Raw genomic sequence first — 27,958 nt, forward strand, 5'->3', positions numbered from 1 at the left:
GTCTTGTTTCATTTAGGTCGAATCTACAATAGATGTAATAAGCTTTAAGCTAGCGCTAGACTATGCGCGTATTCGCAATTCGTGATTCGTAATTCGCGATTCGTTAACGATATAAAGAGATCTGATTGGTCGAATTTGACGAATCTTCCATCCACACTATTCACGTAATTATAAACGAATTGCGAATACGCGCATAGTCTGCCGCTAGCTTTTTAAGCCGTAAAAAATATTACCGATAACAATTGATTATTCTCCTCCAGTATTTGATTGTGATTGATCAATTTCTTATGATTTGAGACTTACTACACCTATTGTAGATCTGGGCTTATTTTCCCTTTCATAATTTGTATGCACGAATTTTCTCTCTCTTTCTAACTTATTATATAGGCCATGTTCTGAAATTCGCTGTCGATATTGGAAATCTATAAAAATAGTTTCATCTAATTGAACGAATGAATTGGTACAAAGAAAATAATCGTTTTTAAGAAAAAGTATGTAATTATTTACAATACATTTTTTAAAACAATTATTATTTTTTTTATCTTGCTTCTTCCAATGGGAAGAGAAAAAGATTAATTCTGAACTAGCAGACAGTTCAGCTATAAAGAACAGATTCACTGTGTTTATAGTTCCCGAAAAAATATTTTGAGAGAAATTGAGTTTCTCGAACTTTGGTAGTTTTATAAATTATTATGACAATGATTTAATGTTAATTATTTCAAAAGAGTACGCAGTATGACATCAAAAACTATATGCATTGCTCAAGAAGGACCAGCAAATGCCTTAGCCCTTAATAAAGATAATAGCCAGGTTGTGATAGCCGGTCGTAACGGTGCGTTTTTTTAGTATAATATATATTTTTTGAAGAGATAGATGTGTGTACGTGTGTTGTAATTTTAGTAGTTATGATATAACGGATTGTTTATCATAAGTTTTGAATAAAAACAATATTATAGATATATAGATATATAATTTATAATCTTAATTTTCTCTCTTAATTTTTTAATTTAATTTTATAAAATATTATGAAAATATTATAAAATTTCATATTTTTAACATAACTGTATCATATGGGTGTGAATTATATTGCAGTTTTTAAAATATTTACTCTACTGGAGGATAAGTTTGAAGAAGCCTGCAATCTTCGGGTTGGAAAAAATTTAAATCTTAATTTTTCTTGCAATGATGTTGCCTGGAACCTCAATGATGGTAATTTAACAATTTACTTCAATTATTATATATATTTTTTAGGAAGAACGAATTAACAATATTATAGGAAAGATGTTTGAATTTTTTCTGGTTTATATCACATCTTACTTATATATATTTAATTTAGTTAATCTTCTCAATATAATACTATGTGTTAAATATACATTAAAAAATTCTATATTCATATATGCTATATTAGATTGCCTTTTATGTTACAATATTATTTTATTTTATAGATCATATACTGGCGACAGCAGCAACAAATGGTGCGGTGGTTGTTTGGAATTTAAATAAACAATCTCGATCAAAACAGGAGCATGTATTTATAGATCATAAAAGAACTGTGAATAAAGTGAGCTTTCATATGACAGAACCTATGTGGTTGATATCTGGCTCACAAGATGGTACTATGAAATGTTTTGATTTACGAATAAAAGAAGCCATAAAAACCTTTTATAGGTAGATTATGTTATAGTATATATAGATAAACTCTCTTTGTTTTGTTTATTAAAGATAACAGCAAAACAATTTTTTTAATATTTTAAAATTGTGTATATTTAATTTAATTTTACTTTATTGTAATAAATTAAACAATTGAGATTTAATTTTATATTTAATTTTTTATTGTATTACTTATATATTTGCGTATTTAGTAATACAGAATCGGTGAGAGATGTTCAATTTTGTCCACAACAACCGCATACTTTCGCTGCTGTATCTGAAAATGGACATGTACAGCAATGGGACATGAGAAAGCCGGATCGTTATTTTCAACATTTTACTGCACACAGTGGTCCGATATTTGCTTGTGATTGGCATCCTGAAGCCACTTGGCTCGCTACTGCATCTAGAGATAAAACTATTAAGGCATATACATTATTTTATATATAGACTTTTATGAGATATTGATTGTATATTTATATTTTTTGTATGAACTCTATAGGTTTGGGATTTGTCCGGTAAACCAAGTTGTGATTATGCCATACATACTATTGCCTCAGTGGGACGTATTAAATGGAGACCACAGAAAAAATATCACATAGCAAGTTGTGCTCTAGTGGTTGATTGCAGTATAAATGTATGGGATATTCGCAGACCATATATTCCATTTGCAAGTTTCAATGAACATAAAGATGTTCCCACAGGTGTGGCATGGAGAGGCAATCCACAATCATTTCTATCGACAAGCAGAGTAATACTATTAAACACTTTTTTGTAACACTTTTTATCGCAACTACAATGCACAATGCAGTTATTATTATTGCTATTTTCACTATTTTAGGATTGCACTTTGTATCACCATATTTTTGACGATGCGGTTAGACCAGCCAGCAAAGCAAATCCGCAAAGTGTTGCGTTAGGTTTAAAGGGTGAAGTCACATATGCTTGTAAAGTAAAATATGAACCGGCAGCTACTGCAAGACAACTGACTAGTATAATGAGGTCAGTTATTAAGATGCAAAATATATTATCACAATCATAAGATAAATTCTTGTCAGAATAATGAGTAAAATTATTATTTCTTAATTTTTTTATAGGAGAACACTTGTAACAAATGATGATACTTTTTGCATGGCTTCAAGTGTAACACATAGATTCACTTTGAATAATTGTCAACCAAATTGGTTCCAGATAGCTGCAGAAGGTTATTTGCTTTCTGGAAATTTAAATGATATCTGTGATCACAATGCACGTGTCGCAATCGGTTTTGGCAAAACTACTGTAATAATATATCTGTATTTCTACATTTTTATATTTACAAATACATTAGGGTTATTATCTGTATATGTGTATACATATAATAATTCTAATATATTTGTGATAATATAATCTCTTATACATTTATTATATAGCTTGGTATAGCATGGGAAGTTCTGAAAATTATGTATGGAGATCCCCTTGAATTGCTTTTAAAAATAGCCCCTAAGGAAGATATAGTTAATACTTCGAACATAGTACCAGGAGCAATAAAGAATTCTGGTATGGAGCAATCAAATGCAAGCAAACAATCGAGTGAGTGAGCAGAAATATGATAAATAGCACTAATATTAATATTGTGCTATTGTCATGGATTTAACTGAAATAAATCATCATTTTCTCAGGTCATGAACATGATGTAAAGTCTCTTCAGGGGGAAAATCCGACTGGCATTGCTAGCGGTGGCGACGACGAGACCGAAACAGAAACAGATGTACCAGAGAATCAAAATATTACAGGACCGTCGACTAATTTGACAACTGTCTTGCCAAGGTATATTGTATGACAGTTTTTTATTGTTATTTGTATAGAGTTGAGAAGAATAACATGTTACTTAACGTAATGCTGTTACCATTACTATTATAATTACTTTTTTTATGGTAAATGTAACGGCAATGGCATTTTGTTATTATTATATTGTTAATAACAGAAAAACTAACTTTTTGTTACATATTTTTCGGTAATGAATAACAAATTTATCAGTTATTTTCATTGTTACTTTTATCGAACCTACTTTGTATAATTTTCATGCAAAGAAACATTTTGATCAAGAGCATTATAATTACACAGAAATTGATGATTCTTTTTATTTTGTTTCTCTCTATTCTGTAAAAAACATTTAATTAGACAAATAATTTAGTGATTGATCAAGAATTCGAAATTATGAAGAGTAGCATATCCTGTCAGGATTATAAAATTATATAAGGTTAAAGATATAAAGAAGACGATTTTAATCATATTTACGAATCTTGAAAGAAAACTAAAAGTAAGAAAACTTTTTCTTTTTAATTTATATTTACAGAATTTAAAAATCTTAAAAATATTTTTTTACAAAGCTTTTTAAGTTTTTTTAAATTTAAGATTAATTATTATTATCAAAATTATTGCAGTAATGAGCTATTTTTTAAAGTTGGTAACGAGCAACGATAACGAGTTATTTTTCAGAAAAAGAAACACTAACAAACTACTTTCATAAAATAATTTTTTCAACCTCAGTTATATTTATCTCATATTGGTAAAATATTTAAAGTGGATTTTATATATCAAAATTAGTCGTCGATTTCTATTAGTACAATTAAAATTATAATGTAACTGTAATATTATCGAGGAGGAGGATTATTGATAACAATTACAGAAGACCATTGCTCAGTGATGTACCCTCGACGTCGAAAGGTGACTTTATCTTTGGGGAAACTGAATATGAGCCTGTATCATTAGAACATCCTAGTGAAAATAGACATATTGTTATGCGTATGGAGGATGACGAATGGACCAAGGAATTACAGAAAGAGGCTTTCCCTTTACGACATGAGATAAAAGATCGATCTCCGCCACCGGAACAATTTCCTAACCATCCTACCGAACTCGGCGAAGATCCAACTTCAGTTATAATTGAAGATCAACCTCAATTAGTAGTACCACTTTTACCTAAGCCATTGTTATTCGATTTTACATCTGTGATCTTGGAAGCATTGGAATATCACGCGGCAGTGAGAGACGTACAAACAACAGTATCAATGCTAATAGCCCTAGGAGAAAAGAGGAAAAGTTTGATGCTTCCAATAGCTTTACAAGAGCATTGGATACTGGAATACTTGGATATGCTTGGCAAATTTAAACTCTGGCATATAGCTACACAGGTAATTGAAAGATATTATTTTTTAACAAATTATATATTTTACGATATTTTTTTGCTAAAAGCGGAAATTATATCTGAACTTTTGTTGCTTCGATTATTATACACATTGATGACGATCTTTATTTAAATAAAAATAAATAAGAAATTTTATTCGCATAGATAATACAATTGGCATGGATTCCTTCTATATCGCAATTGAATCAACAATCGACCCTGATTCATGTATCTTGTGCAGCATGTACAAAACAGTTGCAACGATCGGCGTGGTTGTGTGATCATTGTCATACATCTGAACATGCTCTGTGTTCCGTTTGTAATCAGGTGAGAGAATGTTTGATAAGCTCAATTTTATTGCAACATCTCTTGTATTTACACAAAGTAAAACAAATAAATCAGGAAAATTATAAAATTATTGTTCAGAAAATTATAAGATTGCTGTCGATTATAGTCAAACAATTTCGGTAAAACAGATTACGAAAAAAAATTGTTATACGAGAAAAAGATTATCTTATTATCTTTTTATTTACAGGTTGTACGTGGGATGTATGTGTGGTGTCAAGGTTGTGCACATGGAGGCCATATAAATCACATGAGGGAATGGTTTAATGGCAATCGACAATGTCCTGCCGGTTGCGGACATGTCTGTGAATACAATTAAAGAATCAATATTTGTTGTTAATAATAATATATAATTTTTTGTAATATTTCTTACTATAATTGTGTTAAATTATAATGGAGGCAGTATCTCATGTGAATTTTTCTGCTACATTTAAAATAAATTATTTTTTCATATTCGCGTTTAATGGCAGAGATTGATAAAGTATATTGAAGATTCTTCCTTTATATTTTACAGTTCTACAAATTTTGATCAATTTTTATTAAGTCAATTCTCCCTGAAAATATAGGATATATGTAGATTGAATAAATTGTGCAATTACTAATACAAACAATAAGAAGAGTTTTTAATATATATTACTAATCCATACTTCTGAATACAAGTATGTGGTACACAAAAGAAATAATTTAATTTGACAAGAAAAAAAAATACATGTAATTTTCTGCTTTTGACTTTATAACTCAATATGGCTGCAAAGAGAGAACAGGAGAAACATATATTGCGTCTGTGTACCGGCTGTTGCTATCCGTATACGTATGTACACACGATTGCATTGCTCGTTGGGTGCAATATGAAAAGGAAAGATAGAAAAGGATCAATGATCATGCTATCCTTGTTCTTTTAACCTATTGCTTTACGGCCGAGATAGGCCTGAAAATTGCTTTCTAATTTTTCATGGCAGAAAGCAATAATACAACAAGATTAACGGGCGCTCCTATTTTTCGTGAATTTTATACGTATATATACATATATGTTTAAATTATTATAATCTACTAATGCAACCTTATCACAAAGAATACTTCATCCTTATGCTTTCCCTTGATTTCAAAGATTTTTATATATTTATTTATGTCGATATATCTATATGATTTGTATGTGATCAGGAATTTATATCATTCTAGATATCTAGGTATAAAACCTGAAAAAAACCCGATCACGCGTTTATATTAATAGAATATATATCTATCATAATAAAAAATTGTTTCAATTTTTTCCTAACGAATTCCTAGAATTTATTTGATAAAAATAATATTTTATATATTAAACATTATTACAAAAAATATTAGACTTCTGTAAAAAAAATGTTTCCGCCCGGGATCGAACCGGGGACCTTCCGCGTGTTAGGCGGATGTGATAACCACTACACCACGGAAACTCATTTGAAGCAGTTTTCTAATTTCAGATTATGTCATGTATACTATCGATAAGATTCTGTTAAATACGGATCAGTCATATGAGTAGATTTTCATCATTTATCACGTTCAAATGATTTCGATGTGCCTAGAAATAATCAAAGAACGATGATATTACCAATCATTTTGATTGCACTAAAAATAACAAATACAAATGCAAGCATTTTAAAGTACAGATTATAATTACTTATTAAACGATTAATATATCACGAAGCGTTGTTAGCGAATTTTTCAAACTATACGAATAATACTTATAAAGCTCCATATCTTTAACAGTACTTCGTTAATGCATATATACATAATATAAATAATTTATTAAATTGAAGAAAGCTTCGTTTTTATTTGCAATCCCATTTAACAACAATTTCGCTTATCTATTTTTATATATTTTATTTTACCGATAATTTTGACTGCTTATATGACAATAATCTACATATCATATATAACTGATACATATTAATACGTACGATCAATAGTCGACTTTAAATAAATTAAGATTTTATTAATTTATAAAGCATGCATATTTATATATGATATATAGATTAAAACATGTTTCGCGAATACACATAAAACGATGTTTAACCTAAAGTAAAGTGTGAAAATTTGGATTCTATAAAGATATACATACTTCTTCCACTAGTGTACACTAAAAATGAAATATTTAGAAGTTGGAGAAAAAAAGAAAAACAAAATGTATAAAACTTCAGCTACAAAGAAATAATCAGAAACACAAACTTATCAGAAAAAATAATATTTAAAATGATAATTTATGATAAAATAAAAAATATAAATTTTAACAAAATTTAAATCTATTTTTATAATTTCTTATATCGATTATTTTAAGTAAGAGCACTATTATATATAAATATGTATATACATGTAATGTTAATATAGATATGTTTATTCACAAAATAAATTCTTTATATTCTTAATATAATTTGTCAGAAATAATTTGTTAGTTAAAACAAAATGAATATCTAAGTCAGATTATTGATCCCCTTAGCATTTATATCAATCTCTATTTCAGTTATAATTCATTTATTCTAATTTATTACTTTTTAATTTTTTACCCTAAAAATATACATTTTACTCTTACATACTTTATACATTCTCGTATGCTCATATTTTCTCTTTGTACTTCAATATTTTCACACATATGCTTGTCTGTTTACAACATATTCCTAAAAAATTATTCATGCAATCTTCAATAATAATTTTATGAAATGAATAAAATAAAACACTTATCAAAATAAGGTGGATGCAAATGGATTGCAATAATATGAATATCTATCTATCTGCTGCTATCAAATAGTTTAATTAAAAGATTTATTTTGTTTGAAAATGGTAAAAGCAGTGTACTTAGTTGATCTTAATTTTCTAAATTAATATACTTTATTTCTCTTTGTTTTTTTGAAATATTGATTTATTTAAGTAATGAATAGTTTTACATATTTAAAAAAAGTTAATGATGAGCTGCTTTCCTCATCTGTACCAAGATATTTCCAAGCTCCTCTCGCTTCCTCTTAGCACGAATGTGAGTTCCCAGCTAGAAAGTAATAAAAATCATATTTGTAAGAATAAATATAAATATATGTAGAAATGTCCTTCATATATGAAAAAGATTTTCTAAAAATCTTAAAATCTCTATAAAGATTCCTGTGTACTTTTTATCCTACTATTAATATCATACATCAATCTGTAAAATAATTCAGATTATGAAATAATTACATGAAAAATAAGAAATTCGAAGTTTTTAAAAATTAGTACTTATTTAAAAAGTGAAAAATTGTAGATGTTTACCCTTCTCTTCAAAAATTTCAAAGCACGCTTGTCCTTTGACACTTTTAGCAACTCCATAGCACGTTTTTCATAAGGAGCGTGTCCTGTGACCTCGCGGATCAAATCTCTCACAAATTTGCTGTGTTTGGTTTGTTTCTGAAATAAAAAAAAATTAAAAATGGATTATAGTTTGTAAAGAAATATTGAGATGTTTATCTAACGGATTATAAAATAAATATACAACGTAGAATAACAATGAGAAAGCATACAATATATTTTCTACATTATACTAACCCCTTTTAATCTTGCTGGTCGAATACAGAGAGTTTTCTCTTTCTCGGATTTGTTTTTCGCCACACGAATCTTTGTCGTTTTGTGACCCCTGTTGAGCCCAACAGCCAATTCATATCTTGGTGCCATCCTGTGTGCGAACATAAATTCCTTTTATAGGTTATCTTACTCCTAAGATTCACTAAATCTAAATGCATATTAATTGCATTTTAATATCATAAATTATAAATCTAGCTTAGCTACTAGAATAAGTATATTATCTGTATTTATTCGACTTTGAACGGATTATAAGAATATTTTGGGATTCAATATATATTTTACAAACCCTCAAGATAAATTGTATGACCAGAGTGCGCAAACTCTCTCTTGGAAAAGAGGCCAACTTGCGCCTATTGATTCTCATACGAGATAAAAGTGAACTAAAATCGATCACGTGACAATAAATGGGAAGTTGACCATAGAATTTGCTTCTATTCTAGGGTATGTCGATTCTGTAATGTATAGTTTGTGGACAATGCTTCAGGTTCACAGAGCCTAAATAAGGCTGCGGTCGGAAAGAAATGTCGCTAGAAATACTTCGAAGCGTTTAATTGACCAATCAGGGCAAAGAAAGTAAAGATCTCTTTATTCTAATTGGTTAATGCGATGCTTCGAAGCATCTCTAGCGTCTTCTCGACCGCAACCTAAATCTCACGTTGGCGAGCCTGTAACCTGAAAGAGCAGAAAATAATGAAGAGAAAAATAAAAGCAAGAGGCGAGAGGCGAAAGGCGAAAGCAGCGACAACCATAGACATAGCAATATATCTAGACCGAGCGTTCGCCTTTATTTAAGGAGTGGGGATAAAATGCACGTAGAAAAGGACATATTCTGTTTCGTGCCCTTGCGTTCTCTCTCGCTCGCACAGAGCATAGCGCTCTCTTTCGTCATGCTACGTGCGAGCGAGAGAGAACGCAAGGGGCACGAAACAGAGTATGTCCTTTTCTACGTGCAACTCGGCTCCCACTCCTCAACGCTCGGTCTAGATATATTATGTCTATGACGCGACAGTCTGTAATGTGTAGCAAAGAGGATTATCTAATTCTCTTTGATCTGTAGCTGTGAGGCTGTGACAGGTGACAGTCCAGTTGTAAGAGAGAAGCCGAAGTGTGTTGTTGTAGCGTTCATTTTCATATTGTACCAATAAATTGTGTTTTTTTTTTTCATCCCATATACTCCTTCGTGATCATTCCGCGACTTTACAATAGCATTATATTATAAAAATCATGTTATTCATGTAGGTCTATAGGTAAAATGTCTATAGATAAAATGTATGTAGCATGAGATATTATCTTGTCGATATCTCTGATAATAGTACTAAACAAAATAGATATATATTTTTGAATAAATTATCCCCGGAAAAAGAGCTGTTTTAAAATCATTCGAAAAGGATGCAAACGCGCGTATCTTTGTTAGAAATGAGTATTATCATAAATTTCGGTGTGATGTGAAAGTAAAATTGGAAGTTTGTAAAGTCGACTCTTGGCTTTCAAAGATAATCAACAGAGTAAAATTAAAAAGATGATTTCTATTTCTCTTTCTATGTTAAAAAACTTTACTATATAAAATTGTAACACATAATGGATTTGACAGTCATGGTTGTCGATGATTAATAAGTGAAAAAGCTTAATAGATTACATATTACATTATATATATAAAATTTAAATATTCCCCCAAAATTTTTTTATTTTGTGTATATTGTATATGATGTCCCAATTATTATTATACTGTTATATATATATATGTATAATTAAGTATTATAGGTTATTATTATGATTTTTCTCTCCATAGGTAAGCTTCAAACAAACGAGAGGATGAGAAAAAATTTGCAAGAAACGCATATGTTTGGAAACAGTATCACAATCGCCTATATATAGTATGTCAAGATCACTACAAGATGTTAAAAACATGCCAATGCGTTAAAAAAGAGATGTTTAAAGGCTTAATTGCACATGATGATTTAATAATCTAATTCATATTCTTAAAAACTATGATCACAAAATTTTAATCTTGAAATGAAAAAAATTAAACTTATATATAGATTGATTTACTCAATTCTTCTTTAAAAAAATGAAATAATCATTATTGAGTTTAATCTTTTTTTTTAACTATTTTGTGATTTATATGAAAGATTCTTGTTGATTATTACATCTATTATACAATAAATAGAAATATAATGATATATTTGTATTACAAGTGAAAATAAAACTAAAGGATATAGAACAAGGCATTGAAAAAGAAGATAGCCAAAAAGTCTTAAGAACTTAAGCTGATAGTTTCATTGGCAATAAAACGCGGAAAAAAACTTATTCTTCGGTAAAAGAAAATCCTCAAAATGGACAGATGATAAAATTAATTATATTTTACATATTAGTTCTTTTATATTATACATTTTTATTTACATAAAAGTAAATGTTTGTGTAAATATAATAATTTTTAGTACAGACGGTTGATTGAAGGTATCATCTCCTGAAATACTGCATCCACATTTGGATATTTCTGCTAACCGATTTGTAATTTATGATCAATAATACGATTTTAATCTGTAAATAAAACTCATAAGATACTTCGGCTGGCATATGCTTGTTAAAAAAGAAAGATGAAGAGATCGCTCATTTTTCTTTTTTCGGTAGTTATTACGGCAGCTAAACAAATATCTCCAATTTAACAATATTTTTATGACTATCTGGCATAGCATGAATGCGTATAGTTGCATAATGCATACAAGGTAACCTTCGAACTCGAACGGGGTAAGCAACATCGCGCTTAATGAAATTTTATTGCTATCTTGGTGAGATAACCCTTCGCGCTGATAGTAAATTTCATGCCACATTTTTACTCATAAAATTGTAACGCTCGACTCGAAGTGTCGATTTTATAGTTTCACGTTGCACGATTCTAATTTTAAATGTAAAAAAGCTATATAAAATAAAATAATAGAGTATACAATAAAATAATAAAATATATACATATATATATACATATACTTTTGTTAAGACTTAATTATACTAAGATATTAAATAAAAATTTTGGAAATTGTGGAAAGTATGGCATCCTTGATGGTTTTCGCCAAGAATATTAAATTAATTATAATTTTGTATTATTTTATAAAATTATAATTTATTTAAATGCTTGTAAAATAAAAGAGAAAAAAAAATATATTTTATTGGAAATTGATATAGATTATATATATTTAAGACTTCGCGCTATAATAGATTTCCACCATCAAATATTTTGTTGATAATCGATTAAGAGAGACAGGAATAATGACGATAATATGGCGCCGCTAGTGTGGTTAATTAGATTATAATTTACAATAGTGCATACGGATAAAACGTATTATAAAAATTTTATGCAATTTAATATTCACGCGTAAATAACAATGTTTGTTATCGATTTTATTACGCGCTCGATATACACGATATGTTATATTTCCTAGTTAAAATAAATATTTCACAGATAGAGAGCTCAAAATGCTTATACATGCATATAATTTATATATGTACGGCGGTCACCGATTAATTCTGAGATTTCGTACAAAACATATTGAAATTTTACAATGTAACATATATATTTGTAATCGTTAGGTTGCATTAGTGGAAGAATTTAAAGGTTTAAAAGATGCTCGAGATTCTATATATTCGTAATACTATATAGGAACTAATAAAACCTTGATATACAATATAAAATAGATTTGGTAGAATGAAGAATTTTAATTCCGTCATATTTTTTTTATGTTGATAGATATTGACTTATAACCCACAAATTATTTCGCACAAAAATCTGCGTGTTTGTAATAAATTAACATATAGAAAAAGAGACGTGTTACAGATATACAATAATGGTGTTTCGTACGGGGAGAAGAATATTCTCCCGGTTGAAAAACGAATTGATATATGACTATTATAGTCATAGTCATCGTCGTCGTCATCGCTATAACTGTCGACAATATTAGAGTGTGCAATGATGCAATGAGAGTTCGTTACAGCGATTTGTTTTACTCTTTTTTTTTTAAACCAAATTTAAATATAACAAAGCTATCCTAATGATATAAAATACGCGACCGTTGCGTAATAAGGAATATAATGATGAGTAAATAGTATCGTTAGTATCACAGTCAATGCGAGACCCTAAACGAATTACAGGATCTGACGTGTTCGGTAATGCCTCGGATCATTGTACGGAAAAAAAAATGGAAATCTAAAAGGATATTATTGCAGAGATACGCAAAAACCCTAAAATTATTTAGATGATTATAATGTATTTATATTTTCGCCTTTATTTAGTGTATTTATTAATGATTATTAGCATGCATTTTCTTATGCAACCACGTGTGGCATCACCGAACCGTAATTCAGACAATTCTTTGGTGAGTCCTCGGCGATGGTAGAGTGTAGACTCTAGTAGAAATGGTAGACTGTTTCGCTCTTCTTCTGGTGTTCCTCTTCCTCACGAGCAGGCACATTCCAGTACCTGGATGCTCTTCCAGTAGGATACCTTCAGTCGCGTCGAATCGTTCTCGTCAAAGTAGACGATCATCAGCTGATCGAGCTTGCTGGGTGCGCAGCACGGCTTGGGTACCCTCTTCCGGTCCTCTTTCCATAACAGGCTTTGTAATAGTGCGTGATGATGCGCTGGATTGTAGCGGGGCGGGCAACGGCCCTTGCAGTATCCGGCGTCGAAGCCTTTCGGATACACAATGAATTCGAAACCTTCCAAGTCCTTGAACATCACCGTCAGTTCGTGCCGGCAGCACTTCTTGTTATTGTCGCCCTTGCACTTGCTACGCCGTCCCTTATGCAGCTGCATCAGCTCCTCGGGGGTGGATCTCTTTCTTCTGCCACCCGATTCAAACGTGGTGAATACGTTCAAAGTTGTATAAGAGATATCGCGCCGCGTCGGTCGGCCGTCATGGAGGAACTCCAACTCAAGACCATGGTTATCCAGGTTTCGCTCGAACCAGCTAGCGGCCGCTTCGGTGAAATCCAATTCCAACCATCGGGAATCCGTCGGCTGAGAAATTCTGTGTCGCAGCAGAAGACGCCGGGAGATCGGCGTGCAAAGGTAAACCAGCACCTCCAGATCGCTCGGGCGTCTATGATCGCCTTGAAGAAGGAATCTCAAAGACGCGTGATCAACCGTGACATCTTCGGTGTTGTCGGAAACCGCGACGGGAAAGTACAGGAAGTGACGGTAATTCCCTCCTCTCCAGTTAACGCTTGATTTGTTCCCCGGATGCTCTGTAACAAGAAACGCAAATTCATTATAATACACGAGTATATTACATAAATAAGGAACTATTTGCATTATTATGCGATTAATTTCTTTAAGCTGAACAACGAAGTTATATGTATAATTATTAGGAAATTTTAATATAGCGATATACCATGTATATCAATATTATAAGATATTGCGAATTATACAATTCACCAAAAAATAACTTTTCTTCGAACACGAGAACAAAATCAGTCATTTCCTGTAGTTTTTTTGACGCTGAATACGATTTCGATTTCTAAATTCCTCCTTCATATCATAATTAAAGTTGAAAAAACAGAACATCTCTCTATTCAAATTTTGTAAAAAAATTCCCTGAAAATTCCTTGATTTTTCAAGATACGAAAGAAATCCTTGAGTATTCCAGGTTTTCCACGTTTTTTCTCAGGGAGTAGAAAAAAATAACTATTTTAATGTAGATTTTATATTTTTTATTATATAATAATGCAATTAAAGCGCAATAAAATAATTAAAAGAATCACGAAGGATAAGATTGTAATCTTTGTCTATTAATTGATACGAAGAAAACATTCTTCATCCATTTAGATCGTAATTAAATTCTCGCAACAATGATACGGAAGGCTGAGCAAGAATTTTGCTTGTAAAACGTGACTCACAATCAGTTTCTTTTTGTCACGGTTGTCAACGTTTGTGCTTTTTCTACCTCTTGAGATTTACAGATTATATCCACGGTAAATTTAGAACGCGGACAACAGTTCGTCTATTGTCTGCCATTTATACCGCAACAACGGAAACGAATTTTTCCTTGACTCTTGATCCTTACATATAAAAATCCAGAGAAGATCGAGAAAAAAACATGAAATAATTTCAATTCGAAGTTTCAGATCTTTCTTCCAAATAAATAGAGTTATGGAATAAACTTTGAGATAAACTTTATGTTTATTACTTACAAAGCCCCCCCATACATCCTTCCGAAAAAAATTTTTTCACCAACTATGCTGTCTTTTGTATAATATTAAACAGATTGATATAAGAATTGTTAATAAACATTTTTAAAATAAAATAATAATCTTCTGAGAACCATATATATAAATATATATATATATATATATATATATATAGTATAATAGTATAATAATATAATATATATAGAGCGTGTGTGTGTATTATATACAAATTCTACATATAATAAATATGTATAAAAATAAAATAAATTATTATTGATCATTATCATGGAAATTCTAAAACTAAACTAATTCTGAACTAGATAAGAACATGACTGTCAAGCAGTTAATGAGGGAGTAATAAACGAAAACTATGTTGTTAAGTGCCAGGGCTTTAAAACAGTATTACTTAAATGAGACAGGAACTGTAAAATTCCCGTCGATTCCCGGCCGCGCACGCGTGTGACAGTTGTCTCACGCGTATTTACGAATGCAGTTTCACGCATCGCATTCTGTAGCGAGCGTTCCTGTTCTAGGATCTGCAATATTATCGCCCACGTATATTGGCAACGAGTATTTTCGCAAATCGCGTGGCAGATGAAATACTCGTCGCGCATAAACAAACACGGCTGCGATCTGAGTCACGGAACGGTATTCAGCCTTTCGACGAAATCAACATGTAAAAGACGCTCTATTGTCGATCACGCGGACAACAGCGGAGATGTTTTAGAGATGAAGCAGAATGAACCCGCCGACCCAAATTTAACCCTCTTTGATACATTCGCGTATAATGTAACAAAATATTTTATGTAGTAAATTTATTTGTTAAATTTACTTGTTGATATTTCTCTTGTTCCTGACTTTCCGTTCGTTTACATAATCGTGATAAATAACTTTCGCTTCGTGAAGAATAATTTGACATCCTTTATGAATATGAATTTAACAATAATAATTAAATTATCCTAGACAAGTGTCTCTATATTAGTCACATTTTATTTCTTCTTAAAATATATAGCAGGAAAAATTGATCGCGAGCCAATATTGTAAATATCTCCGAACGAACGTACTAATAATGAGATTTACTCAAAGGAAGAATTTAGAATTTGTAAATCGCTCGTTTCGGCAGCTGTAAAAGTCACGTTCGGAGAGTGCGAGAATCGAATCTGGAAACTAGAATGGGATGGGGAGGGATAAATATTAAAGAGAGAAAGAGAAAAGGCTCTCCGGTTGTTTGAAATTCTCGCTCCTTTCCCTTTCTTTCATCGCTCTTTCTCTCTCTCTCTCTCTCTTCCTAAGCACTGATTAAATCTTATTTATGAGGGACGAGACGCTCCTTAAGAAAATTCTCGCAGAGCCATTAATTATCCACGACACATATACACAGCATTTTTCCAGTTTGTCACGGCGTGTTTAACTGTTTGGTGCCGGTAATACGGATGCCGCGACGATAATTACGAGGATTTAGGGAAAAAAAGGGCGTCATAAAGGACGGAAGGGTCTTCGTGTGTATTACAAGAAAAAGGAAGTACAATGTACTTATAATTAGAACGGCGATAGCGCGATTGCGCCACACTTTCGTCCGAGATAATACGAGTGTATGATTATCTGGACTTTATCTGTCTCCCATTTAAATTTATAACTGTAGTGATTAAAAGAGTTATCTCGAGTTGAGAAAAAAAGAGTACGGAAAAGAGAAATTGAAACGAAGAATCCATGAAAGCGTACGTTACATTTATTTTATCTCGAACACACGTCGTACTGTGTGTAACTTGACAATTTCTTTTACGTGAGATGCTTTAAATAAGTCGCGACAATAAATAATCGGCGATACGATTTGCGGAAAACAATATTAGTTTATTTTAATCGGGATCCGCATTCCGTGAAATTTCATAAATAAACAATCGATCGGCGACATTACGCGGAAAAAATTTTTCTAGACATACACAATTTTATTTTCATAATAATATAGTGACAATTCATTAATAATCATATAGTAATATGTATCAAATAATTATATGTTATATTATTTAATAATGATATGTTTTTAATTGCATGTAAAATTGTCGAAAAATTGGGTGATGAACAAGTACAGACTCCTTTACACGGTTCGCCGTGTATTCAGAATGTGTCACTCATTAATGCTCTTATTTATGGTGTCGTATAATTAGAGAGGCGAGGAAGGGACTGTATCGCGCATAAAAAAAAATTCATGATATCGCTCGACTTTTAGGACTCGATATATTCCTCTCTCCTCTCACGGCCCGATTATCACGTTTCTCGAATAATTTATCTGACGACAGGCCAACGCACCGTGTCGTTTCACATGTTCGGTAGAATCGTATGTTATCATTCTTCTTCGTTTCTTTTCCCGTTTATTTTTCGTAGCGCCATGGAATTCTCTACACTTTAAGAAAGAGAGGGCAAAACTTTTTAATCCTCCGTTTATCGAGTATTTCTGCAAATAGATTGACATGTATTTCTGCAAATTTCCTCACGTAATCGGATGAAGAATAGGATCTTGTAAACGTTTAATACACATATGTATACTAAAACTGTCAGATCCTCTTAATTACGGATCCTTTACGGGTTCTCGACAAAGTAATCACGAAGGGGAATCATTTATCATAATTTTATATCTTTTTGTAATTATAACAAATTAAAATTCTGTACACAACAGCAAAATGAAATGTCTATCTACAATTAACTAAAAAATATGAATATTTCAACTATTTGTCATTTATTCATCATTCTGAAATTTTTGTAAAAAATCTCTAGTTTTTTTACGATCATCGATTCCGAAGAATGTATAATTAAAATAATATTTGATTTTGGGGCACTGTGTAAAATGTGAAATGGTACGAGAATCTCTCTCTCTTTCTCTCTCTTTCTTATAATCAAACGTTTTCATTGGCAAATTAATTAATTGCATCTATGTTGCATATCAATCGACAAACTGATTGCTTCGCCGATAATCAATTATTTCATTGAAATGTTTCTTGAGAGATGTTTCTTAATGAACACGTTCGTCGAATAATTCTGAATCCCACGTGTTTCGATGAAATCGTTCGGGTTTGTTTTCTCGAGGCAACGAAAGATCTACTTTTAGAAAAGGGTGGAGATACTTTTAGAGTATCACGCTTGTGTGATGCATATTGTGTAAATGACGATAGCTCTTTTATAGATAGATATCTCTTTGATCGAGAGAGAATAAATGTTACTTGATCGTTATCTACTATTTATTTGTGCTAATTAGACGTATCGAGCAATCTTGAAACTAGTGGAAATTCGTAAATCAAAAATTTATGTCTACGATAAAATAGTATGGCCAAAAAAACTGCTCTATTTAAAACATTTTTTATCTTCTATATTTTTTATCGTGCTTTAAAATAAAAAATTATAGAGATTCTTAAAGCTATTAAAAATAAAAAAAAAGAGCATCAAAAAAATTATTTTCTTTTTATCTCCGTTTTTTTATTATTTTTCTTCGCGATCGGAACAACTGGAATCAAGCGCGCGCAGACAACAATCGTAAATATCAAACAATTGCGAATATATGAAATGCACAAGGCGCGAATACAAGGCATCTGTACTGCAAATGATTCCTCAGAAAATGGACTTTTTATATCCGGAGAATTAACATGCACATTTTTCCGAGAGTACGTCAATTTTAGTAGCACATCTCCTGTTTAAAACATGACCGATGCACGTGTCGGATCCGCGCATCCTGGCATGACGCGGATGACGCATCGACCGTTCATTCAATCAGCTGGCCTCGACAATGAATCGACAAAAATATGCCCCAGGACGATTTCGCTTGGCGATTGACCAGGTAAAATCGGTGCGCAAAATAACCGGTCAATAAAGCTCACAGGAATCCATGGCATTCGGACAATTTCTGAGTATCCCGGGTACGGAGGCGGTGTGCCTGGTGTTCTCATCACTCGATGAGAATTTGACAGTAAACTCGCGCGCGCCAAAAAGAGAGAGAGAGAGAGAGAGAGAGAAATCAGTCGCCTCGCAATATATTCCTCCAAATATAACGCCACGCGCGCGGCCGTCAATCGGCTAGTCCGCGTGCCGTACTTATTATAGGCTTTATCACTCGACGCACGCATCCAAAAATAAATGCCACGCGAGCCGCGATGTACGCACAGGTGACCCTCCCATCGTCGCTATATAGCCGCGGAATTTCTCTAAAATCGCGCCCGGAATAAGATCAACACAGATCGAATTAAAGTGGGTTAACTTGGAACCGCATGTGCTAAATTCAGGACGCATAATTGGGAGATGATTCGCTCGGAAATTGAGATCTCGATTAAACATTACAGTTTTAACGCTAGTATCACACACAAGGGGAGAATGTTCCCTGCTGTGCAGGGGAATTATAAACAAAATCTTTGATTCTTATTTCCATGGCTTCTATAATACTATTCATAAAATCTGTAAATGTTCTGATTATAATTTCAAAGTAGGATAAAATAAATATAATGTTGTGTAATTATAATTAATTAATTATAATGAGACAAACAATTTATTGTCATTCAAAAGAATCTTCCCGTATTCTTGGGAAAAAAAAACAACTAAATAATACCAAAACTAAATTAACAATATGTTAAAAATAGTATCGCCTTAATCCTATTGTTATGTTGGTAGCGAAACGCGATATTTAAAAATAGCAGGAACGTAATATAGAAAACGATATTTTTAGGCCAGTAAGCCCAAAATTAGCCCCGGATCGATTTGACATTTCGTAATATTCTGACAAAATAACTAGCCGCATTCGCACCTCCCATATTTAACCGGCGCCACTTCGTAAAGTCGTCAATGTCATCGACATTTCGAAAGCGAGAGATTCATCTAATGAAATATTTCATCTATAACCAGAAATAAATGACAACGCGCGCGTGCGTAATATCTCATAAATTTCAAATTTCTATAAATGATTCTTTTCGATCGTATAAAAAGACTATAATCTCTTACTTCAATTTTTTCTTTAGACTCATCAGGTTTTTGCGTCACGACTAATGAACGAACTCGGCGAGAGTACCTCCGATACTGGTCGGGATAATTGAAATAAATCCCGAGGTGATTCAAGAGATCCGAAGGACGAAGAGCGGGTAGCCTCTTCACGATCCTCGTTTATACTCGCAGTGATCCCGTTGTCGGTTTCGTCCGTTCGCGTTTCGCGGATAAAGCAAGGCAGACTACTTCTTGTTCTCGCTGTGTGTTTCTGCTCCGGCGATTCGTTCTTATTGCATTCGGGAACTCGTCGCTCGACATTCCGCCGCGGTCGGAATTTCTATTTCATAATAACAGCCGTGCGCGCGATGCGGGGTTTGGCGCGCACTCTCCAGGAAGAGAGAAAAGGAGAAAGAGAGACAGAGAGAGAGAGAGAGAGAGGAGGAGGAGAGGCTACAGCCACACGCATCAGAAGAGGTCGTCTTCTTTTGCTTCGCGCATCTTTAGCCTGGTATATAGACAAGTGCCCACTCCAGACTGGTTTCGACTCGATGGACGAACTCGAGTACACTCAATGTACATACATGCGCGGCCTAAAGCTAACCCGGTATAAAGCCGCAGTGGTCGCCAGCCGTCCAGTCTGTCTGTCTGTCCGTCTGTCTAGATCTTGCCGACTTTTATCTCTTTGATCCATTATTTTCAGGGTGTCTGTAATTGAGCGAAATCCCGCGCCGCTTCGAGCCGCTTTGTGTGTCTCTCGCAAGATTCATTAGCGAGACTCGCGTCTTAATTTGTCGGATCGGTATATAGTGTTCTCTCTCTCTCTCTCTCTCTCATATTGTTCAGATTTCGTGAATCTGACTCTAATTGCTTGACGCAATTGAGCGAAACGAAGTGGAGTCTTATTATCTTTATAGGACGAGTGGGATAAGTCGAACGACTCAATGTAAGAATGATCTTTTGTACAAAACTTAGGGAAAAATTGATCTCGAAAAATTAAATTTAGATAGATCGCGAATTAATTATTATAAACCATGAATTACTTTGTATGCGCTATTAATTTGATCATGCAATGGCTCTCTAATTCTCTACTTACGATCACATTTCATCCAAATAAAGAAACATTATTAAAATTTACTCTTGTAATAGAAATAACTTGGAAAAAAGAAAACTTTTTCTCATCACCTTGCATCATCATAAAAAAAAAAAAAAAAAAAAATGCACACCATTAATGTAAAATAAACATTTCATAAATAATGTGAGAGAGAAATTCAAATTCGATATTATATTGCATTACGCTATCAGTTCGCCAAGTTTGATTTCAAGAGATCGACAACCTTTAAAATGTTACAATAAATGTTACATCTTCGTCTATCGGCGATTTCAATTACAAAATATCGTTAAGCCCGATCCGGAATCTTTTAGCGAGACATTAAAAAATTATGTTTCTTAATTAAAAAATTATGTCGTTCAGTCCTTTGCTCTTCGCGAAGTATACATCATCGGCAAAGTATCTTTTCTCTATCGGCCGCGCCACGAGTGAAATTAGGTAAACGGCCAATAATAGCGCGCGTATATTTTCCCAGAATCCTTAAAGAAACACGCTTCTAGATCTCGCTTCCGGCAAGCTTCTTTTTCCTCCTACTGCGAGGGGAGGGGAGGGGAGGGGGGAGGGGGAGAGGGGGATCGTGGGTGATCAATCGATCGATCGACCGATGACGATCGCGGTTCCTTGCGAAAAAGTTTCTAGCGACTCCGAAAAAAATAAATATTAACCGATCGCGCGTTCCTTCTTTTTTTTTCCCATCATCTCTTCGGCGAGGAGACGCCGTTTTCCTTTCTTCGCTCGAAGCGCGATTTTTTTATCGCCCATCCTTCATGGATCGATCATCGGAGAGGCACCGTTTCTCCGCGAGCTGTGAAACGGCAGCGCGGGACTTCAATGCGTTCCAGCGCGAGAACGTGTCGAGTGACGTATCGACAGGTCGCGGCGGCGGATAACTGCGTCCCGCGTTCCCCCCCTCATCTCACCAGAATCTCGTTTTCCGCATTTATTTTTGTTGGATACGCTGTACTGCGAATATGCGTGCGCGCAAGAGGTTTTTCACTCGTATACATTCGCACGAAAAACCGGCTTGCCTATTCGTACGAGCAAACTTTAATTCATAGAAACGGAAAAGCATAGAATTATTCGATCAATCGCGATCGGCGATTTTCTCTAGATCTAACTTTTTTTCTTAGTAAACCTAAATCTAGGAAATCTTAAAACGATCAAATCGTGTTACGGTGCCACTAATTACTTAGCAACACATAATTTTTAAATTTTTATTCACTTCGGCAAAACTTAGCGAATTTGACTTCAAAGTTGATGCCTTTAACAAAAGTTGAAGTGACTCTACCTGCGGTTTGAAATACGTGGAGATCCCGCCGTCTTCTAGGCTCCTGTCCGTCGTGTGACAGCTGCACTCGTTTCAGGTACTCTCTGTGCGCTCTTTCGTACTCGGTCTGGCTCACGTTAGCCTGAAAACAAAATGTCATAATGGTGTCTTTAAAGACTCATCATCGACAATCGCTTATATAACGTTGCGTGCATAAGATAATTACAAGACATATGTACGGTGAAGAGTAACTATCGGAAACGCGTTCTTAATCTTCTTGGAATTTTTATAAATAGAAATTTATAGATGCATCTATTATATACGTTCTTTTTCTCGTTTAACTCCCTTCTCCTTTCTTTCCATTCAGCATTTTCGTAATTTTTAGAGCAAAAACTATTTTTTAACCGAAAAAACCTACTGAGAGTGAATAAAAAATATTAAATAAAATTTCTTGAAATATAAAAAAAAAATAATGTAAGATTTTTTTTATTACTATATTCAATAATAAGATAAAAATAAAAAAAATATAGTAATAATAAGACTAATAGTGTAAAACATTAAATAATTCTTTAGCACTTTCCATTGTGTTCGACAAATCTCGTTCACTTGATCTTTTTTTAAAGGATCGATTTCTTTTAGCATCCAAAGATTTAAAAATTAAAATATTGCATTGCATTTCGCCGCGCGCAATTTGTCATGACGAATAAAATAAATTTCAGCCGATTTATATATCCGTTAGAATGTAAAACTTTCCAAAAGATCGTCTGAAATCGCTGACTAAACTTTCAGTTAGCTTAATTGATTCTCGGCTATAACCCCTGGTGAGGTCGACTCGCGATAAGAGTTTCATAGAAGTGACATCGAAATTATCTAATTTTCTGGGGTCACGACGCCGAGCCGACTCGGTTAAAGACTCTTCCTCGTTTCTTCTTTCTTTCCCGTTCTCTTTAAGATTTTCTTCTTCTCTCTCTTTCTCTTCCTTTGTCTCCCTTTTTGTATTTTCTATACTTTCGCATCTTGCCTTTTCTAATTTTTTTCTCGCTCATCTATTCCCAACGTGGCTTCTTCGAGTTCACTCTCGGCTACTTTTTCACGGCGATGAAACAGCTAGCGAATATACTCTTTTCCCATCTCGCCACAACCATGAGAAAGACCAGACGACGACGAGTCGGCGCTCGTAAAATTAGCTCGTTGAGGCCGTGACCATTGACGCGATTCCAGCAGACGAGGGATAATGGGTGAGGGTGTGAGAATTCTCGTAAGCTTCTCGTCCGACAAGTTTAAAGAGTCGAGATCTACAATAGAAGGTTTTTACTTTCGAAACAAAATTTTTTTAAGTAATTTTGAATAAAAGATTTTTCTTCATTTATCATCTCACAATTAAAACACATAGTACTTCACTTAAAAAGTTAATATTTTAATCATTACGCAAATTTAATTCGGGGACTCGAGATATCCAAAATAACAGAATCGATCCGAAAATTCTATTTAAATATTTCTATTTTAAAATACTTAATTCTCTATTTTAATCGATACTTTTTGCTTTTAAAAAGCAAAAGAAACTATTTCTTTAAACTATCAAGAACTATAGAACTAAAGATAAAGCTAGAACTTTTAATTATTTATTAAAATTTTCTACGAAATAATATTCCAGCTTTACACACTCAAAGATTATATTAAAAATATTATATATATATATTCCATGCATTTATAAAATATAACGAATCATTTTTTGTGCATTGAATCAAATTACTCTTCACAAATCTCATCTAGTAAGAAACATAATTACTATGACATCATAGAATGTCTCGGATACACGGAGGTGCATCTTGGTCGCTGCAACAAATGCAAAATTGCCGTCATCGGTGGCAACCGGAAGTGGCGGCGTCGAAGCACAAGCAGGGGACGACGCGCGAGCACGATGAATCATCGTGATATGCGGAGAGACGCGACACGGCGCCTCCGCAGTTTCTTTAAAGTCATTTAGCTACTTTTAAGAATAGCTTAACTACACTCAACCGGTAGCCAGTTCCGGTTCCAATTGGCACGCAGAAAACAAATTTGTGGATCGCGATTTGCGAGCGAAGGTGGCACGAATTATGCCACGTAGTGAGTCACAAGTCTGAGAAACGGTCAGGCCTCTCCCTCTCTTTAACGACCTCAAATTTTTCAATTATTACAAAATCGTCGAATTAATTTTCATGACGTCTTGCCTATGAGGAACATCGTCATGACTCAACGACATTGGAAAAGAAGAAAAGGGAGTTATCCTTATCGCTACCTAGATCTTGCGTGCTACATGCTAATGTCGCTACCAAAACTCGCGCGAAACATGGTTTACTGAGAGAGAAAGAGAAGAAGGAAGATGATATACGATATTTATATCGTAAATTACATATATCCTCCTCGTCGATATTAATCGAGCGCTTTTCGTCTCTCTTCGCCAACACGTAACATATAATACGTTATTAGAGTATCTACCCAAATTTTATAAAAACTAAGAATTCCATGTTTTTCCAACGATTACTCCGTATATACCACGATGATTAGAAAAATCATTACTTGAAAATCATTACAAAATCTTGTAATGTTCGATACTAAACATTTCTAGGATCGTTAAATTTATGTAAGAGGGTATATTAGTAATTTTCTGCGAAAAAATATTTCACTCTTAATCTCTTATAACTCGACTTTTCAGTGCTATTAGTGCTTCGAAGTTATTTCAATTACGAAAAACATCGATTGTAAATTATGTACCGATTATGTGAGGGCCGAAGTTGCGAATTGCAATGTGCAATATTGTATCGTAAATATCTACATATTAATATTAATGGACATGCCATATTATCGATAGTTCCTCGGTGCTCTCCGACGTTGTGCAACGTTATCAATTCTCGTTATATGCAACGTACGCATCTGCAACATGACGGAGAACATTTCTAAAGTGCTCATCTTCGAGAAGGAACTTTTCGCTCGCAGCAGCGTGTATCTTCAATCAATTTTTCTGGTTTCTTTCAATTAATTTTTCTAAAATGCGCGCGCAAGAGGGAGAAAGAAGAAAAAGAGAGAGAAAGCAGTTAAGGATATTTTATTGAAATTTTAATGAGCAGACGATTAATCATCTTGAATATATACTGTGTTTATTTCTCGATTATGCTGGTATGCACAGGCCAGAAGAATTTAAAGAACATATCCGCGAAGCATACTTAGAATACTTGAGATACATGCAATATTGTGCACGCAAGCGTTTTGACATCGGTTTTATTTACTTTGCTCGCGCAAAATACATAAAGATCTCGTGGATCAAGAGGTGCGCGCGAATGAGGTTTCTTTTTTTCGTCCTGGGATCTCCCGAGCAGGAGCCAGGTCTCAATTTCGTGCAACAAGTATGTCCCGGATGTCTTCAATTGCGGGGCCTCATGATTGACCAATGACAGATATCCGGATGTCGGATAATGACATTTCAGAGGCGCGCCAAACGTCTGGAATGTAGTGGATGATCGTAATGAGATGCCTTATGGTTAGAAAACTATTAAGCCGTTTATATTGTTAATGAGAATGATCGTGAAGCATGAAGGCGGAGCCTCGCGTATCCGTTTGTAAAAAAAAAAAAAAAAGCCGCGGTTTCTAAGAAAAAACACAATAAAAAATTTTAATATATTTATCTTGTAAAGAAAATATTAATTTCTATCTTATAAAAGAGTGTGTATAACATTCACATTTTTATATATGAATTTGAAATTTAAGAAAAAACAATTTTGATATACGATCGAAATTGCAACTCGTTTAAATTCGCGTCAATCTGCAATCTATAGCTTTAATTTATAATTAGACTTCGAATTATATGCACGGAAAATTTAGAAAATATGATGCATATACATGCACGGATTTTTGCAAGAAATATACAAAAATTTGTACAAATTTGCCAAGAATATGCAGATATATACTTATAAATATTAATTTTTTTTATGATATTTCAAATTTTTAGAAACAGATGTAAAATAAAATAAGAGATAAAATCAATCAAGTAATATATATCTTACAAATACACAAAATATAAAAATACAAAATGATCACGATATTTAAAAACACGAATTTTATTTGTATATATAAACTTTTATATTTTTAAACTAAACTTATATTCTTAAGGAAACTAAATATACAATCTTTTATTAAGAGTTAAAACAATATATATTATAAAAGGTTTTTCAAAATTTTCCAGAAAGAATCTATTTAAAAAGTAACAATATGCAATTTGCATATAATCCGAAGTCTATTTATAATTATCGCAAGTAAACAATTATTTTTATCCTTATCTCATCTCGGTATCACCGTTATTTAATCGCAAGTCCTTCCACATTATCGGTACTGACGTCCGCCGTAGTGACGTGAGAATCTTTCACGCAATCTCACAACTCCGCTTTACGCGAGTCGACTTTACGCAGTCGATGTGGCGCAATAATGCGCGTTAATTCCCTTCTTTCTTTATTTCTTATAAGCGTGTGTGCGTCAGAGAACGCGCGTATACGAGAGACGGTGTTTTGAGAATAAACACGAAGGTAGAATGCAGCAACGATCGGTTGCGCACAGATTAATTCGTTGGGCGCGCGCATTTCCGAGGCTTCTATGTTCGTCCAGGCTTACAAGAACCCGGCACGTCGTCGTTGTCGTCGTTGAAAGCCGCTTTCTCTTAAAATTTAAGCCAATCATAAATCTCGTTAGCGTCGATTCAAACCGTGCGATCGTCGCGTTTGTTGTCGCGGCGCGGCTTCGGCTCGCCTTTGTGTCATTTTCTCGGCGGCGGGTTTTCAGTCTCACAGCTCTCTCTCTGTCACGAACAAGGGCATCGAGCTATGGCAAAGCTATGGCTTATTGTATCGTATAGCAATAAGGTATATTTTGTTAGGAAGTTTAATTAAATCGAAACATATAAGATTTTTGGGAGACTCAACACGCTGACTTATTACATCTATTTATCCTCTTAGATTAGAAATATTCGACAGTGTATAAAATATTATACAGAATTTATCTTCTCACAAAATTAATTTAATCAATTCAACAAAATATACTGATACATTTGTAGATTACAAAGCAACTAACATAATTATTTTATACTATAGATTGTGTGAAATAAAATTACCGGCGATGGGCGTGTTGGAGAAATTACTAGTTTCTTTTTTTAATTAAGAATTTTTTGAAGAAAAATGTCTGTTTGTAGGTTGATTCACACTTTGAAAGACAATTCAGGAATATCGAACCGATTAATAGATTCGTTCATCGCGGGGTTATGAAAAAAGACGTCATACAATAAAGATCGTGGTGCAAGTTTCTCGGTGCGATGACTAAGCTAGGGCTGTAAATAGCGGTTTAGGACGATTAAGTTCTTCTTCGACCGTCGCTTTCATTCGTCCATAAAGCGTGGAAATTTATTCGTCATAGACGTGTTTATCGAAACGATTCCGAACCGAGATGCGAACGACACTCTCGACGTTGCCCGATTCATAGATTTCTGGTTTTATGGGATCTTGAAATTTATGTTTCTTTCGCATAATTTTTTCACGCTCATATTATTTTAGCTGCCTCGTACGATTATATAATTATTATCTTGAATTATTTTACCGCATACGCGAATCTCGTATTACATATTCTGAATTATCGGTATACGCGACAGATATTTCATTATTTTTTTAACGTCACCTTC

General features: G+C 33.3%; 3 protein-coding genes and 1 non-coding gene across 5 annotated transcripts in view; 1 reads left to right on the forward strand and 3 right to left on the reverse strand.

Annotated features, from left to right (window-relative positions):
- The first annotated feature begins 439 nt into the window (after positions 1-439).
- On the forward strand, positions 440-6,190 carry Wdr24 (WD repeat domain 24). Of its 2 annotated transcripts, none has more exons than XM_070312380.1 (12): positions 440-832; positions 1,093-1,209; positions 1,446-1,668; positions 1,863-2,076; positions 2,153-2,401; positions 2,492-2,652; positions 2,748-2,931; positions 3,063-3,222; positions 3,312-3,459; positions 4,325-4,826; positions 4,985-5,146; positions 5,355-6,190. In XM_070312380.1, exons 1-12 carry the CDS (start codon positions 736-738, stop codon positions 5,481-5,483), a joined length of 2,346 nt encoding a protein of 781 aa, XP_070168481.1. In that variant the 5' UTR covers positions 440-735; the 3' UTR covers positions 5,484-6,190. The 2 variants fall into 2 exon arrangements, with proteins under 2 accessions (XP_070168481.1, XP_070168472.1); XM_070312371.1 differs by having other exon boundaries at positions 4,322-4,826; positions 5,355-6,188.
- A 334-nt stretch (positions 6,191-6,524) lies between these two features.
- Positions 6,525-6,597, reverse strand: Trnav-aac (transfer RNA valine (anticodon AAC)). Its single transcript has one exon. It is a non-coding gene; the product is annotated as a tRNA-Val (tRNA).
- A 1,439-nt stretch (positions 6,598-8,036) lies between these two features.
- Rpl36 (ribosomal protein L36) lies at positions 8,037-9,123 on the reverse strand. Its single transcript, XM_070312395.1, has 4 exons — positions 9,030-9,123; positions 8,708-8,834; positions 8,435-8,569; positions 8,037-8,180 (listed from the first exon to the last, which is right to left on the reverse strand). Exons 2-4 carry the CDS (start codon positions 8,831-8,833, stop codon positions 8,097-8,099), a joined length of 345 nt encoding a protein of 114 aa, XP_070168496.1. The 5' UTR covers position 8,834; positions 9,030-9,123; the 3' UTR covers positions 8,037-8,096.
- A 2,000-nt stretch (positions 9,124-11,123) lies between these two features.
- The window catches only part of Mav (maverick), a 34,843-nt gene continuing 18,008 nt past the window's right edge, over positions 11,124-27,958 (reverse strand). Inside the window, exons 2-3 of the mRNA XM_070307259.1 lie at positions 22,279-22,399; positions 11,124-13,981 (exon numbers count right to left, since the gene is read on the reverse strand). Coding sequence (XP_070163360.1) covers positions 13,191-13,981; positions 22,279-22,399 — 912 coding nt within the window. The 3' untranslated portion in view covers positions 11,124-13,190. The remainder of the gene's footprint in view (positions 13,982-22,278; positions 22,400-27,958) is intronic.

The sequence above is a fragment of the Polyergus mexicanus genome, unplaced genomic scaffold (genome assembly GCF_030449975.1).
Source record: "Polyergus mexicanus isolate NDT 795.1 unplaced genomic scaffold, iyPolMexi1.0 SCAF_2, whole genome shotgun sequence".
Taxonomy (NCBI): domain Eukaryota; kingdom Metazoa; phylum Arthropoda; class Insecta; order Hymenoptera; family Formicidae; genus Polyergus; species Polyergus mexicanus.